The 15,969-nt window shown below is 35.9% G+C and overlaps 1 protein-coding gene across 7 annotated transcripts in view; it reads left to right on the top strand.

The window, feature by feature from the left end:
* The window catches only part of USP37 (ubiquitin specific peptidase 37), a 96,635-nt gene that overhangs the window by 54,959 nt on the left and 25,707 nt on the right, over positions 1-15,969 (top strand). For all 7 annotated transcript variants that reach the window (XM_070618274.1, XM_070618275.1, XM_070618269.1 and 4 more), the window contains 6 exons: positions 2,183-2,300; positions 3,583-3,662; positions 6,442-6,606; positions 8,268-8,333; positions 11,057-11,198; positions 12,940-13,195. In XM_070618274.1, the coding sequence (XP_070474375.1) occupies positions 2,183-2,300; positions 3,583-3,662; positions 6,442-6,606; positions 8,268-8,333; positions 11,057-11,198; positions 12,940-13,195 (827 nt within the window). The remainder of the gene's footprint in view (positions 1-2,182; positions 2,301-3,582; positions 3,663-6,441; positions 6,607-8,267; positions 8,334-11,056; positions 11,199-12,939; positions 13,196-15,969) is intronic.

Genomic DNA, 15,969 nt, shown 5'->3' with positions numbered 1-15,969 from the left:
TTGCTCCATGAGGCATTTTCTTGCTACCCTGTCTAAAATTCTAACCATCTACTCTGATTTTTTCACTTCCCTCTTCTCTACTTTGTTTTTCTTTCTTAGCAGTTGCCATTATCTAACATACTATATATTTTACTTATATATGTATTTTTTTATTGTCTCTCTCCAGTATAATGAAGTGTGAGGGGAGGTATTTTTGTCCTGGTTTGTTCACTGCTACAACCCCAGTGCCTAGAACAGTTCTGGCATATAGTAGGCATATTCAGTGATGTGTAACAAATTGCCCCAAACTTAACAGCTTAAAACAGCATCCACTTATTAACTCACTCATCCACTTGTTAACTTATTAACTCACAGTTCTATAATAGGTTAGAAGTCTAGGGCAGGGCATGGCCGAGTTCCCTGCTTAGGCTATCAAAAGGCTGAAATCAAGGTGTTGTCTGGCTGTGCTCTCATCTGGTGTCCAGGGTCCCCTTCTAAGCTCATTAAGGCTATGGGAAAAATTTAGTTCCTTACCATTGTAGACTGGGGTCCCCATTTTCTTGCTACCTGTTGGCTGGGACCACTCATTTCCTAAAGGCTGCCTATAGTTTCTTGCCGTGTGACGTCCATAGGCAGTTCACAACTGTGCTATTTGCTTTCTCTAGGCTAACAGGACATCTTTCTGACTTCTAATCTCAGACTACTTCTGTTTGAGACCTCTAGACACAGATTTAAAGAGTTCTTGTGATTAGGCCTGACCCACCTAGCTAATCTTCTTTTCTATTAACTCAGTGTTAAGATTAGTAACATTAATTATATGTAAAGTAGCATCATCGTGGGAGTGATAGCTCATCATAGTAACAAGTTCTTCCCACACTGAAAGGGGATGGAATTATACAAGGGCACAGGTCATCTTAGAATTCTGCCTATTAGAGAGGTGCTCATTAAGTATTTGTGGAATGAAGAACAAATATATTCTTATGGTCCCTAGTCTTCAACTTATGGCAATAGAGAACTGGGGCAGGAAATTGAATACTACTAAAAATTCTGATATGCAGACAAAATGAAAAATAGTCAACTAAAACTATTTAAAAGAAATCAGTTTGCTTCCAAGTAAATCGAATATGATCTTTTGATCTCTGTGCCTATTTTTTAAAATTTTATAAAAATATATTCAATGACCAAACAATTCTGCTATCTGACAAAAGTGCCTACGTAGTTTGCCAAGAAGAGATACGATTTTCAAAGCAGCATTGTTCATATAGTCAAAAACTGGAAACAGTCCAAATGTCCATCCGTAGTAATACAGAACAGTTGTGGCATGCTCAAACAGATGAATACTAGACAGCAGTGAAAATGGGCATATGTGAATGGAAACTCCATATGCAGCAAGTGTGGTCAAGTCTTAGAATCATTGAACAAAAGAGGCTAGTTAAAAGAAAACATACTATGTGGTTCCATTTATGTGAGCTTCAAAAACAGTCAAAGCTCAACTATTGTGTTGGAAGTCAAGATAATGGTTACCTTTTGGGAGAAAGGAAGGGACAGTGATTGGGAAGGAGCATATGAGGAGGCTTCCAGGGAGTTTGATTTGAGTGGTGATTAAATGGTGTGTTAACTGATAATTCATCAAGCTGTCTAACTTTGATTCAGTTTTTTGAAGTTTTGGGGGTTTTTTTGAAAATATAATCTTAAAATTTAGCATTTTAAGAAAGTAAACACTTGCAATTGAGATTTTTACCTCTGTTGATTTAATATGGATTAAAGTAAGCATGAGAGGGGCCGGCCCCGTGGCCGAGTGATTAAGTTCACGCGTTCCGCTTCGGCAGCCCAGGGTTTTGCCAGTTCCAATCCTGGGTGCGGACATGGCATCGCTCGTCAAGCCATGCTGAGGCGGCGTCCCACATGCCACAACCAGAAGGACATACACCTGGAATATACAACTATGTACTGGGGGTTTTGGGGAGAAGAAGAAATTAAAAAAAAGAAAAGAAAATTGGCAACAGATGTTAGCTCAGGTGACAATCTTAAAAAAAAAATTAAGCACGAGAAAAGTCTTAAATGTATATTTCTTATGCTTAGTCATAGTCTGTCAGTACGTGATAAGTTCTGTGGGGGAACAGTCTTTCTGAAGTATATTTGTATTTATTTTGTATTGCACAGTTATGCTTCTAAATGCTAACGTTTGTCTTATTTTGTACAGATGTGGAGAGATTATTCCCAAAAGAGAGCAGTTTAATGACCTCTCCATTGACCTTCCTCGAAGGAAAAAGCCACTCCCTCCTCGTTCAATTCAAGATTCTCTTGATCTTTTCTTTAGGGTAGGTAATATCTTTTGGTATTTTCACATAACTAAATTTTATATATCATAAATAATTTGAAGTTGGTTTCTTTAAGGTTCAGTTTCAATAAAATTTGCAGGGAAAACAAGGGAGAAATATTTATAAATATTTATTTTTAAAAGCCTGATAAATCTAATTGTTAACTTATTGAAGAAGAAAATTGATTAAGTAGATTATGTATTTAGCTCAATAGCAAGTGTTTTAGACAATCTTAACAGTTATTTGTAAACAGATATTAATTTGAAGCATATGAAGTGACATATGGTAAAATTTGGTAATGTGAATTAAAATTGGAGACACTACATAAGTTGGTCTACTAAGATCTGAGGAACGAAAAGTACTCTGCTTTTCCTTAGGTTGTGTGTACTCTGTTAGAAACAACGAGTCACGTTTATCCAAAGCTGTAGATGAACATTTGTGTCTGATATACTCTTACAGATAGAAAGTTTCTGGGGCATAATTGGATTTGTTGTGTAGCAGCCCTTATAACTGATGGAAATTCTCCAGGATCCCCCTTTGTCTCTGTAATAGTGGTTCTTGCTTTGTTGTAGCAAATGGGCAGGGTTGTCTTCCTAAGGTTAAAAGAAAAGTTCCATTCTTTAAATGATGAAGGTTCAGCTCCACCCAAAGATAAGTACTCTGCTTTTCTTTTTGTTTTAATCATTCCTTACTATTCCTGTTATTGCTGTAGAATTTGAAACTTTTCCTATGTATCTTTACCTCCTTTTTTTAAGGACTTCTTGTTTCAGTTTTCTCTAGGTAATGATATCCACCCCAAACTTTGGTCCTTTTAGAGCAGTTGTTCTTAGTGGGCTGTCACCAGAAGATTGAGTTCCCTTATAAGAAAGGGGTAGAGTTACACCTAACAGACCAGGAACTCCGCCTAACCTGAAGGTGATCTTATCTCTGCTATGGCGAAATGTTAAAATCTGGATATTCTCTTGGCAGTAGTTCTTGGGTATCCACGGGGGAAAAGGTTGAGAATCTGCTACTGTAGAGTCTAGTTACTATGATAAATTGAGAGATTTCCTTGGTAAAAAAGGAATTAGGAATTCTGAAATAGGGCATGATATTATAAGATAACTATATTTGAGGATTAGGTCTTAATTTAGTAAGGCTTATGACTCTAGACACAAAACTTAATCTGGTCGGAGTTGTCATTCCACTGAACTGGTATGACTAGAGAGGATTACTAGCATTTAATGGGCTAATGCTGATTCAACTTCATGCTTCTTTATTTTTCCCTCTTGTCTTTTTACAGGCAGAAGAACTTGAGTATTCCTGTGAGAAGTGTGGTGGGAAGTGTGCTCTTGTCAGGCACAAATTTAACAGGCTACCCAGGTAACTTAATTGCTCTTCAGTTTTTCTTCTTTAAAGTACTTAAAATATTACTGAATAAGTGAGGCTTACCAGAATGGACTGATAAAGAAGGTCAGCAAAGCTGAGATATGAAAAGGATAGAGGATGGAAAGCTAGAATGCTCTTGCATAAGAAAGGAAAAGGATTTGGAATGCTAACGAGGAGAAGGAACTCCAGAGTCCCAAGAAGACGGCAACAAGAGAGTGCGGCTGGAGAGACTTTGGAATAATGATAGGGACTTAGCTAGTAGATTTTTAATTCAGTAATGTTTAACATTCAGTTGTAGTTTGTTGTCCTATGTTGTGCTGTAGTCTCATTCCAAACCTTCAGTAAAAATCTGCTACACACACATACACATGTGCATGAAAATAAAACAGGAAGAGTAATTTTCTACAATTTGTGTGTTCCTTTATTCAGAGGATCTTATAAGTTGGTGAATTTCCTGTAATCATAAGTATTCTGAATTAGGAATGAAATTAACTTATATTAGTTCTATAAAAACAAACATAAAACCAAACTAGTTAGAAAAATTATGATGTCATTATAGAACAGCTTTTAGTTCTTTCCAAGAATAAATCTCAACCACAAACAAGGCTATTATTAACATTAAGTATTTATATGGTACTTTGCCTACAGAGTGCTTTTCTTTCTTTTATTAGCTTCAGTTTTCTATGAGTAAGTGCAGAGTTTCTGGAACCCAGCCCCTAGAGACTAGTTCTTTTACGTTCCATTATCTGTGCCTTCCTAGAAAATGAATTTCTTTTAAAGAAATGACTTTCTAAGTCATAGCAGCATTATGTTGATCATAGTCTGTATTTTTATTTAAGAGATTTGTTCTTTCCTATTGGTGTTTTTTTTTATTGAGTTCATAATAGTTTACCTCATTGTGAAATTTCAGTTGCACATTATTTCTTGTCTCACCACGTGAGTGCTCCCCTTCATCCCCTGTGCTCACCCCCTACCCCCCTACCCCTGGTAACCACTGAACTGTTTTCTTTGTCCATGCGTTTGTTTGTATTCCACATATGAGTGAAATCATGTGGTGTTTGTCTTTCTCAGTCTGGCTTATTTCACTTAGCATAATTCCCTCTAGGTCCATCCATATTGTTGCAAATGGGATGGTTTTTTTCTGGCTGAGTAGTATTCCATTGTATATGTATACCACATCTTCTTTATCCAGTCATCAGTCAGTGGGCACTTGGATTGTTTCAATGTCTTGGCTATTGTGAATAGTGCTGCAATGAACATAGGGGTGCATATGTTACTTTGGATTGTTGATTTCAAGTTTTTGGGTTTTTTTTTAAAGATTTTATTTTTTCCTTTTTCTCCCCAAAGTCCCCCGGTACATAGTTGTATATTCTTCGTTGTGAGTCCTTCTAGTTGTGGTATGTGGGACGCTGCCTCAGCCTGGTTTGATGAGCAGTGCCATGTCCGCGCCCAGGATTCGAACCAACGAAACACTGGGCTGCCTGCAGCGGAGTGCGCGAACTTAACCACTCAGCCAGGGGGCCAGCCCCCTGATTTCAAGTTTTTTGGATAGATACCCAGTAGTGGCACCTTTGTCAAAGATTAGCTGTCCGTAGATGTGCGGTTTTATTTCTGGCTTTCAGTTCTGTTCCGTTGATCTGTGTGCCTGTTTTTGTACTAGCACCATGCTGTTTTGATAACTATGGCTTTGTAGTACATTTTGAAGTCAGGGATTGTGATGCCTCCAGCTTTGTTCTTTTTTCTCAGTATTGCTTTAGCAATTCGGAGTCTTTGGTTGCCCCATATGAATTTTAGGATTCTTTGTTCTATTTCCTTGAAGAATGTCATTGGGATTCTGATAGGGATTGGATTGAATCTGTAGATTGCTTTAGGTAGTATAGCATAGTTTTTAAGGAGAAATACAGTGGATAACTTCAGTTTACAAATTTTTGAGTTTGTGGCTTCTTTGATAAAGGTATATACGGTAAGAAAGGAAACAGTTTTCCATAAATCAGACATTATTTCTGCCTAGAATTGAGCTTTGTTCTTATATCTGAAATTCAGTTTTTAAAGTGTTCTTGTGGGCTGTGAAATATATTTAGTCCATCTGGCAGAGATTATGTTCTGTATCAAAGGTGAAAAGGTTACCACAATAGTAACTAAAAAGAAGTGTTTTTATACAGCTAAAAGCCTTTCCAGACCCACAAACCAGATTTGGCATGTAAATTTTGTAGAACTTTTTTCTGAGTGGAGAAAATTTTTGTTTCTCTCTTAGCTTTCTCCAGAGAAAGTGCTACTGAAATAAAAATAGTTCTTGTCAAAAATCATCTTGAAAAAATTAATGTTCACCATCAAAGATAAGGCATGTTTAACACTTCAATTAAATTAGCACTAATGGTTATATAGCCCCTATATTTTTTTAAACTGTGTAACATTGAGGTAAATAATTTAAGGATTTAGCCCAATATCAATACAAGCATTTAAAAATTTAGTGCTATTGTATGATGTGTTTTATTTGGTGCAGTTTTTTTTCTAGGAATATATTTTACCCAAACCTCATTAATCCAGCCAATGCCCATGTTTTATTTTTATTTGTATTCTTAGTACCTTCCACAGTGCCTAGCACAAGGCAGGTATTCAGTCAATGTTCTTTGAAGGATCTTTAATTTGGCCAAATGTGTTCTTTAAATCAAAAACTGTCTAACATGATTAGTTAACAGTGATCTCTTTTCACCTATGAGAGAGTCACATCTACTTGTATGAACTAGTAATGTCTTCACCTCCTGTTTTTCAGGATCCTCATTCTTCATTTGAAACGATACAGCTTCAATGTCGCTCTGTCACTTAACAACAAGATTGGGCAGCAAGTCGTCATTCCGAGATACCTGACCCTGTCCTCTCATTGCACTGAAAGTACAAAAGCGCCCTTCACCCTTGGTTGGAGTGCACACACAGCAGTGTGAGTCCTTGAGAGAGAGTTTCTCTGCCTTCCTTACTGAAGTAGAAAGGCCGTAGTGTCTGATCAAAAGAATGACTGAACTAGATAACATGACTTGCAGGTAAAATCAGACCAAGAAGGAGATTTTAATTTTGCTTTATTTTCGATTTTGTGTTAAATTACTGCCTGATTGAAGTAATTGAATTAAATGCTTAAACAAGATTCTTCCAAGCACGTTAATTGCCTTTTTTAGTAAGTTCCCTTTGTAGGGAGTGCTCTTACTCTTTTAGATCACTAGAAGACAGTTGGATACATTTTGGAAATAGAAACCAAATTTGGGTGAACATGAAAGTCACCTCAGCACTAAAAATACCAATTCCTGTGTTCATTCCCTAGAAGTTGTGTTTCAGTAGATCTGAGGTAGGGCTTGGGAATCAATATTTTAACAAATGCCTTTGCTGACTCTTCGAGATATGCAAATTTGAGAAACAGTATACTAAATGTTATGCTGGGGCCCAAAAATAGATTGTGTCTTCATTAATGTGTTGTCGCGAATGTAAGTGAAGAACTTCAGTGGCTCCTAGAATTTTTCAAGAGAAAAGAAGTAACCTTTACCTTTGATTTTGCTCCATCATGTATGCTGGGAAGACTTCAGGGCTTCTCCGAATGTTGCACTTTCTTCTGCGTACTTCCATTGCTTTGGAGCCATATATTGCAGTTCTTTTTTTATACTCGAACACTAGTTTGGTAGAATCATGAAGTTCTAGAACTTTAGAATTGAAAGGGATTTTAGAGATACTGTGTAAATTATTAATTTTGTAGAAGAGATCCAAGGAGATGAGATAATTTTCTTAAGGTCATACAGTAAGTTACTGGAAGAGCCAGATCTCTTGGCTAAAGTGGAATGATAAACATTCAGAAAGTGAACGAACATTTGCTAACATGAACTGATGCAGTTTTTTAAAGTGTGTTTTACCTTGGATTAATAATTGAAATGTCTACTACATCATATAAGTTTACACTAAAGGCCTCAGTGGATCTGCTAATAAAGACGTGTACCCAGAGAGTCAGTGGCTCTAGGTTTTCTCTTATGACCTTCCTTTGGCAGAGATGTTTTTGCTTGATGCAAACTGCCTTCTGCTGGTAGAGCTCTTACTCTTCCTGGCACTACAGTAGTACCGTCAGTGTAGCCTCTTCATGATCACAGGCCTGAAACCAGGCTCTGATGCTACAGTTAAGCTTTAAAACTTTGGGCAAATATTTGACTTGTCTCTCGGGAAAATAATAGGGTGTTTGTGAACATTAAATGAGGTAATAACACGTAAGTTCTTACTACAGTGCCTGACATCTATTAAGTCCTCAATAAATGAGAGCTATTGTTATTTTATTGCTTGAAAGTAAAGAACTGAGACAAGATAATTTTTCCCAAGTTATTCTTTTCAAACGTATTACATTTGACTTCATTTCCAGTGCTGTTTATTCAGATCATTAGGTGAGAGAGAGCCTAGAGATGGTATTTTGTTTTCTCTTTTGGCCTCTATTGCTAATAAAAGTATTATAACTGTTTACTTTTCAAGAGGCTATATAAGGGACTATAGTACAGAATAATTCATTTTATAAGTTAAATATATCTTTTTAATAATGTAATTGTATACATTATATATTTTCTAATTTTCTGATAGTTCTAGACCATTGAAAGCCTCTCAAATGGTGAATTCCTGCATCACCAGCCCTTCTACACCTTCAAAGTGAGTTATGTTTCTTGTATACCCAAAATTTGTATTTTTAAGAATTTGGCTTACCCTAATTTCCATGATTATCCTCTCCCCTTTTCTTTATTGTTTCTCTTTTTGCATGATGACTGCTCTGTATTACTATACTTTGGAATTTTCCTGAATCTGCTTTAAATTATAATCAAGTGTGTAACAAGTTTTTAACAGTGAAGCAAGTTCAGATGATCCTCTCAAAATTTTGTTGTAAAACTTCTTAAATCATCTGTTAATATGTAATGTTTTCATTCCACAACTCTAGAAATTGACTGATGACAATGGATTTTAAGGATTGAAGGGATAAAATAACCCTATTGGTATAAAGGGCTTCCTCAAAAATGTGCATGGAGATCCCAAAATATCTTTTCACCTGTTGCTAGCCAGTCTGGGACTTCTTGTCTTAGCCACTGAACTGAAGTTATTTTGAAAGGGGACAGGAACACACACTGGAATGTAGCTATTCTGCAAATGTTTTATGTATTTTGCTTAAGACCAAAAGTTTGTCCAAGAAGTGAAGCAAATACTTTTTTTTAATATACCTCCTCCATGATTTAACTAGAACCACAGTTCCTAATTAGGCAATTCTAAATGACTTTGTTGTCGTTTGTCTTATTAAAATTAGTTTTTCTAAAAATTTGATGTCCCAAAGTACTTTTAGCAAAGAGACACGTGTTGTTTAAGGGCTTTTGGGGGGCTTATATAACCATAAAATGACATTTGGGAACTGCTATTTTCTTTTCCTCCTGTTAATTATTTTTCAGTGCAATTAAAACCAGATGACTAACATGACTAGAAATCTGAAATGGTACCGATATGAATACTCTTGCCCGTTCTCAAGATACAAATGAGCAATACCACTTGGCTGCTTAAAAAGTGAGCAAGTGATGCATTTACAAGATGAATATTTTTCATTACTACAGGCAAGCTGCCTTCTGTGAATATAGTAACTATTAATGGAATGCACTCTTTATGTACCAAATCACTATAGTTTCAAGAAAGAGATGGTTTCATTGGGCATCATTATACTTGGCATGGTCATCTGTTCTCCAGGGTCTACTGGTATGAGAATTTGAGAGTTGGTCAGTAAAAGGATGATTAGGCCCTAGAAGACCTGTCATGCCGATCAAACTTAAAAGAGGCTCAGCAATGAACCAGAATACCATTGGTTCTTCTACAGTGTCCTTTGTCACGTTTGACCCTGGTACATTAGTAGCCAGGTGTCACCCTCCTTCAGCAAAATATTTACATGAATAAACAAATTAATATCTTCAGTTTTGCTTGGTGAGCATGAAATCAGAAATGAGGAATTAAGATGGCTAATTGGCTATTTCTAAGTTATACTAAAAACCCTTTTGAACACGTCATGGGAGGCTGTTCAAGTGTTCAGGCTGGAGTGCAGTGATATCCTGGCTGCTCTCAGCCACAGACTGTGTTTGGGCTTATCACTGACCAGTTGCCTCTTTTCTTTGATCTACATTGCTGCGCAATCCTCCTGATTTCCATTGTGGCCTCTTATTTCTTGGTGCCATCATTCTATATGTTTATTTACAGTTTTCACATTTAGATTAGTTGCATTTTCCAATTTCCATTTTACATTTTTTTTAGTATAGCGTATGAATTTATGTTAACCTCCATCAAAGAAAGTTCGTGCTCTTTGACCTTCACCACTTTTTCCTTTAGTTTATTTTCAGCTCACATAGAAGACAACACAGTAACACCTTACTTATCTGGTATCATTGAAGAACGATATTTGATATTCCACATAAATGAATTTTTATATAACTCAAGCTTGCCTTTTTAAGCATTAATCTTTAAAAATTTTTAACCATTTTAGATGGTTATATTCTCTTTAACCTTACAGAATTCCTCATATTCTTAAATAAAATATACTGAAGATAATTTAAATGTATTGTAATGACTTAGAATCAGCATTATGAGTGTTAGGTATTGCACTGTGTTTTAATATGATAATGCCCTCAGAGGCTCTTAATTCTTACAAGACAGTTTCCCTTTACATTAAATGACTTTATAGTTCTTTGTTGCCCTTTTTGTGGTTTTTCTCTCTCGTTTCTTAGCTCTCATTTCTTGATGAACTTACTACATTATTTTATACACCGTTTCCTGGGAAAGAAGGGTCTCTGTCTAAAGAGTAAAGTGCGTGGGCTTTGAAGCTGCTGCCTTCCTCAGAAGCCTTTTTTCTTACTTTTGAATCCCTGTGTTCTGGAAAGTAGAGGTTGCCAGAAGTCTGACCTACATATAATTGGATAAGTGGAATGTTACTGTTAATTTTAAAGTATACAGATCATAATTCAAAAGATCAAAAATTGGTCCTCATGCACTCTGTTGTCAAAAACATTTATTCATTGCTATGTCTGCATGCATTCACTAGAGTACTTGCTTTATAAAGACAATAACAAACTTCTTGGGGTTGATCATTAAAAGAAAAAAGGCACAAAGTGATTGGTTTACTGATGATATATAATAGCATAAGAGTTGTCTAATTTTCAAAGCATGGCTCTTTTGGAGTGGGGCAAAGGTAATGCTTAAATATACCTCTTTTGATTTATCATGTTTTCTCTAGTAAATCATTTTCCATAATGGAAAAACTTTTTGTTTTATTTGGGTATTTATACATCAAAAGAATAACTAGGACAAATGTTTATTTATCAGACTTATATAGGGTTTTTTTCCTTATATTACAGGAATTTCACCTTCAAATCCAAGAGTTCCTTGGCTTTATGCCTTGATTCAGACAGTGAGGATGAGCTAAAACGCTCCGTGGCCCTTAGCCAGAGACTTTGTGAAATACCAGGCAGTGAACAGCAGCAGGAAGACCTGGAAAAAGTAAGAAATTTCTCATCAAAGTATCTGACAAAGATTTGTGTAGCTCTCGCTGTCCAAACAGATGCCTTTCCTAACAAGCATCAGCAAACTTAATAAATACACAAGATAGCTCATAAACTTAATGGATCTGTTCAAATACTAGTTTTAAAGAGTGCTTTTTGTAGCTACAAAACCAGCCTGTTTAACAGTGGATTGAGACTTTTTCTTTGAGATATAATTGACATATGACATTATATTAGTTTCAGGTGTACAACATAATGATTCAGTATTTGTGTATATTATGAAATGATCACCACAATAAGTCTAGTTAACATCTGCCACTGTACATAGTTACAAAAAACGTTTTTTTCTTATGAGGAGGACTTTTAAGATCTACTCTGTTGGCAACTTTCAAATATACAATACTGTATTGTTAACTATAGTCACCATGCTGTATATTACATCCCCCTGACTTAGTTATTTTATAACTGGAAGTTTGTACCTTTTGACCCCCTTACCCATTTCACACATCCCCCAATGCCTGTCTCTGCCAACCACAAGTCTGTTCTCTGTATCTGAGCTTGGTTTTGTTTGTTTGTTTGTCTGTTAAGTTCTACATAAAAGTGAGATCATACGGTATTTGTCTTTCTCTGCCTGACTTATTTTACTTAGCATAATGCCTTCAAGGTCCATCCATGTTGTCGCCAGTGGCAAGATTTCATTCTTTTTTATAGCCGAATAGTATTCCTGTGTGTGTGTGTGTGTGTGTATGTATGTATCTTCCTTATCCGTTCATCCCTCGATAGACACTTAGGTTGTTTCCAGGCTTGAGACTTTTAAGAAATGAAAGTTTTACGTAAATTGCTTTCTCCTGTTAACCTTCAGAGCTTCTTTTCCATATTGGTCCTCAAATAATTATTTGCTTTATTTTGATCTAATTGTTAATATGGGGGAATCGTAGTAAAGGTTTTATATGAACAGTCCAACCAGGTAATCTGAAGTTTAAATAATGGATGTGAAGGCATAACTACATCACCTTTTATCTTGACATATAATGATAGTTCATATTTGGAAGATATAAGCTTTTCTAAGAGTTCACATCATTTTATGTGACTGTTTGATTTTAAACTTCCCTTTTGTCAAGATAACCTAATTATTGTTGTAGTTATTTTTTTTTCTGGCTTATTTCCCATCTTTAAAGCGAGAGGTAGTTTGTGGTTGCTCACCTTGAATGAGAAATGACAAAGTCAGAAATTCTCCCAGAAATGAGAGAAAGTTATTCAGAAAATAACTTCTGAATATTTATATAATCTTGATGTAGTTTTTATTTTTCTCATTTATTAAAAAACAAAGAGCAAGACCTGCCAACATTTTAAAAAGAATATTAGTTGTAGTGACAATATTTACAGTATGATCAAACATATCTGGAAGAAAATACGCCAAAAATATTATAGTGATTATCTCTGAATGAAGGATTTTGGGGGAATTTATTTTATTATTTTTATATATTTTCCAAATTTGTACAAAGAGCATACTTAACACTTACTATAATCAAGAAAATAAACATGTATCCTTATGTAGTTACTATTAATAGAAAATTAGGCTTGCTAGTGAGTTTATATATTGGTTATTGATTAGTAAATAACCAAAACATCAAAGAAAGGAAACTTTTTAGAAATAAAATAAACTTCTCACTTTAAACTCTAAGATTGCTATATTTGTAGGCATTCTGGTTTCCCCTAAAACTAACGCTCTTCTTCAGGATTCAAAATCATGCAGAATAGAGCCTGGTAAGTCCGAATTGGAAAACTCCGGATTTGACGGAATGAGCGAAGAAGAGCTTCTAGCAGCTGTTTTAGAGATAAGTAAGAGAGAATCTTCACCATCTCTGAGTCATGAAGATGACGATAAACCAACCAGCAGCCCAGATACTGGATTTGCAGAAGATGATATTCAAGAAATGCCTGAAAATCCAGACCCTGTGGAAACTGAGAAGCCTAAAACAATCACAGAGCCGGGTAGGTTTAATGAAGATAAACATCTGTTACACAAGGTACAACTGTGTACCAAAGCCTTAGAGTGACAGATTGGCTTCTAGAGAATGGGAAGTGAGATGGATCTGTATAACAGAGCTAATAATATTTTTCGTGCTTTTTTTTTTTTAACAGTTTAAAAAATGAGAAGTAAATATTGTGAGTAGTACTCAAAGACTGGTTGGTAAAGTATGCCATCCCTTTAGGTGTACATCAAAAGAAAAGTTAGTATTCTTACGTGTATTTAATAAATGTTTGCATCAGTTTTTGGTCACTTTTCTCTCATCACTGCTCTCAGAATTTGTATAATTCTTTCTTCATTTTTCTGTATCTGAACTTGTACCAAGTTTTAGTGTATAAATAATTCAGTTACTCCATTCTCCTTTGGGTTCATCACTTCCTAATGGTAGAAAGACCACTGAACCAAGAGATCAGGTCTTGGGCCTCTAGTCTTAGCTATACCATTTACTAGCGATGAATTTCCAAATAGGTAATTTAACCTCTTGGATACTCAGTTTTCTTCTCTCTCTATGGGGCTCTACCAGACATACGTCAGAAGGTTGTGAGTAGAGTGTTAGATGTATATATGTATAATGTAAATTGTTATACAGATAAGAAATGATTTTTGTGGTGATTATTCTTCGTATTTTGTTATTTCTCAAGTTATCAGTGGGAACAGAGCTGAGCCTCCTTGCCTTGCACTATGGCTATTTTAAGATTTTTAGTAGAAAATTTTTACTACCTCTTCCTGTGACCAACTCTAACTTTTTTCTCCTGATATCCCTAATATCTATATCTATCTCTCTCTCTATCTGTGTAGCTGACATGTTTCAGTACATGAAGCCTAGCGTGTTGGAGATGAAGAGAACAGTAGTATAACACAAAATTATTTTCTGTATTCTTGGGGTTAGGGCCTCTTCAGCTTTGAATTACTTTATGTGCAAGGGAAATAAGAATTAGTATATCCTCAATTTAACTGTAAACCAAAAGCTGATGATTTTTGTATATAGGCATTCCTTTTTTTCCCTCTTGATGCAAGTATCCTTATGAAATCCCCTTCTGTTATTAAACTTGTAGTCACTGCCCTTAGATATCATTGGTTAACATTAGTGCTTCTGTCCCTTGCCAATATATTTCCTCCTTTCAGCTCTTCCTTTCAGTTCTTTGCTCCGTCCTACATCTCCCTACAATTAGCAAAGGAAGTTATTCTTATGTACAATTAGTTCTAGATGATCTGTGCCAATGGAGAACACTGAAGTTAGCAAAATCACTCATAATCACAGATAGTTTATAACTGTAGCAGCTCTGGGGAGAGCAAACTTGTTAGTAAGTACTTTATATCCTTATATAAGATCCCCTGTGCTTTAGCTACCATCTTCCCCTCTTGGATGCAAGGCATTGTTGTCTTTTCTGCTTTTTTAACCTCACCATTTCATTTACGTTCTTACTGTAACTGAAACCTAAAGACGTTGCTTCTCCTGCAATTCCTTTTTTTTTTTTTTACTTATGGAAAATATTGAGCAAAGATGAGTATAATAACCGTCCCCCTTGTACCCATTATCGACAATAATAGCAACAAAAGCCAGTCTTGTTTCATCTGTATCCCAGCTTCCTTCTCCACCCATCCCCTGGATTATTTAGAAGTGAATCTCAGACACTAGATCATTTCATCAGTAAAGATTTCAGTAACTCTAAAAGATAAGAACTCTTTTTTTTAAAAAAAAAGTATCCTCAATCCCATTATCATACTTTAAAAATTAGCAGTAATTCTAAGGAGTGATTAGATATGATCAAATCCTCTGTAAGGTTTTTATTTTGAAAATTTTCAAATCCAGGGAGAAGTTGGAGAATAAAACTTAATGGACTCTTTCTACCCTTCACCTAGATTCATTAATTAACATTTGGTCACATTTGCCTTCTCTCTCCCCACCCTCCTGTATGTGTGTGTGTATAGTTGTGCAGCAGTTACCCCAAAATTAGTGCCTTAAAACAACAGTAATTTTAATATCTGTCATAATTCTGTGGATTGACTGGTTTTAGCTAGTAGTTCCCCTGTTCCATGTTGGCTAGGATTTGACTAGGTTGAAACATCCAAGATGGCTCACCGTGGCACCTTGGTTGTGTTGCTTAGAAGAGTCAGCTAGGATGGCTAGATATCCTCTCAGTTCCTCCCTTCCCCTCACTGCCCATCTCCCTCGCTACTTCTCGTCATCTTTTCATCTCTTCCTGTAGTCTCCAGGCCTCTCCCCCTCTCTGTGGTCTCTCCAGAAGGGTAGCCAAGCTTGTTACATGATAGCTCAGGGCTCCCAAAAGCACGAAAGGGGGAGCTGCCGGGCCTTCTTAATGTTTAGGCTCAAAATTAGCACAGAATCAATTCTACCACATTTTATTGGTTAAGGCACTCACAGAATCTGCCCAGATTCCTTATGAGGGGCACTACACAAGAATAAGAATACCGCTAGGCAAGGTTCGTTGGAGGCTATCTTTGGAGATTATGTGTGCACATGTGCATGTGCGCGCACACACACTTTTCTTTTTCAGTGGAACCATTTGAAATTGCAGGTATCATGACACTTCATTCTAAAACACTTCAGAATCTCCTCAGTATATGGAAATTTTCCTACATAGCAATTACGCACTTAAGAATATTAACAATAATTCCACATGTAATTCCAATGTAGAGCCCACATACACATTTCCCCAATGGTCTCAAAAATATTTTTTATACTTTCTTATTTTTTAACGTAAAACCCATTGTT

The sequence above is a fragment of the Equus przewalskii genome, chromosome 5, assembly GCF_037783145.1.
Source record: "Equus przewalskii isolate Varuska chromosome 5, EquPr2, whole genome shotgun sequence".
In the NCBI taxonomy this organism is placed as follows: domain Eukaryota; kingdom Metazoa; phylum Chordata; class Mammalia; order Perissodactyla; family Equidae; genus Equus; species Equus przewalskii.
Note: the sequence above shows the minus strand (reverse complement) of the source record. Positions and strands in the feature narration are given on the sequence as shown.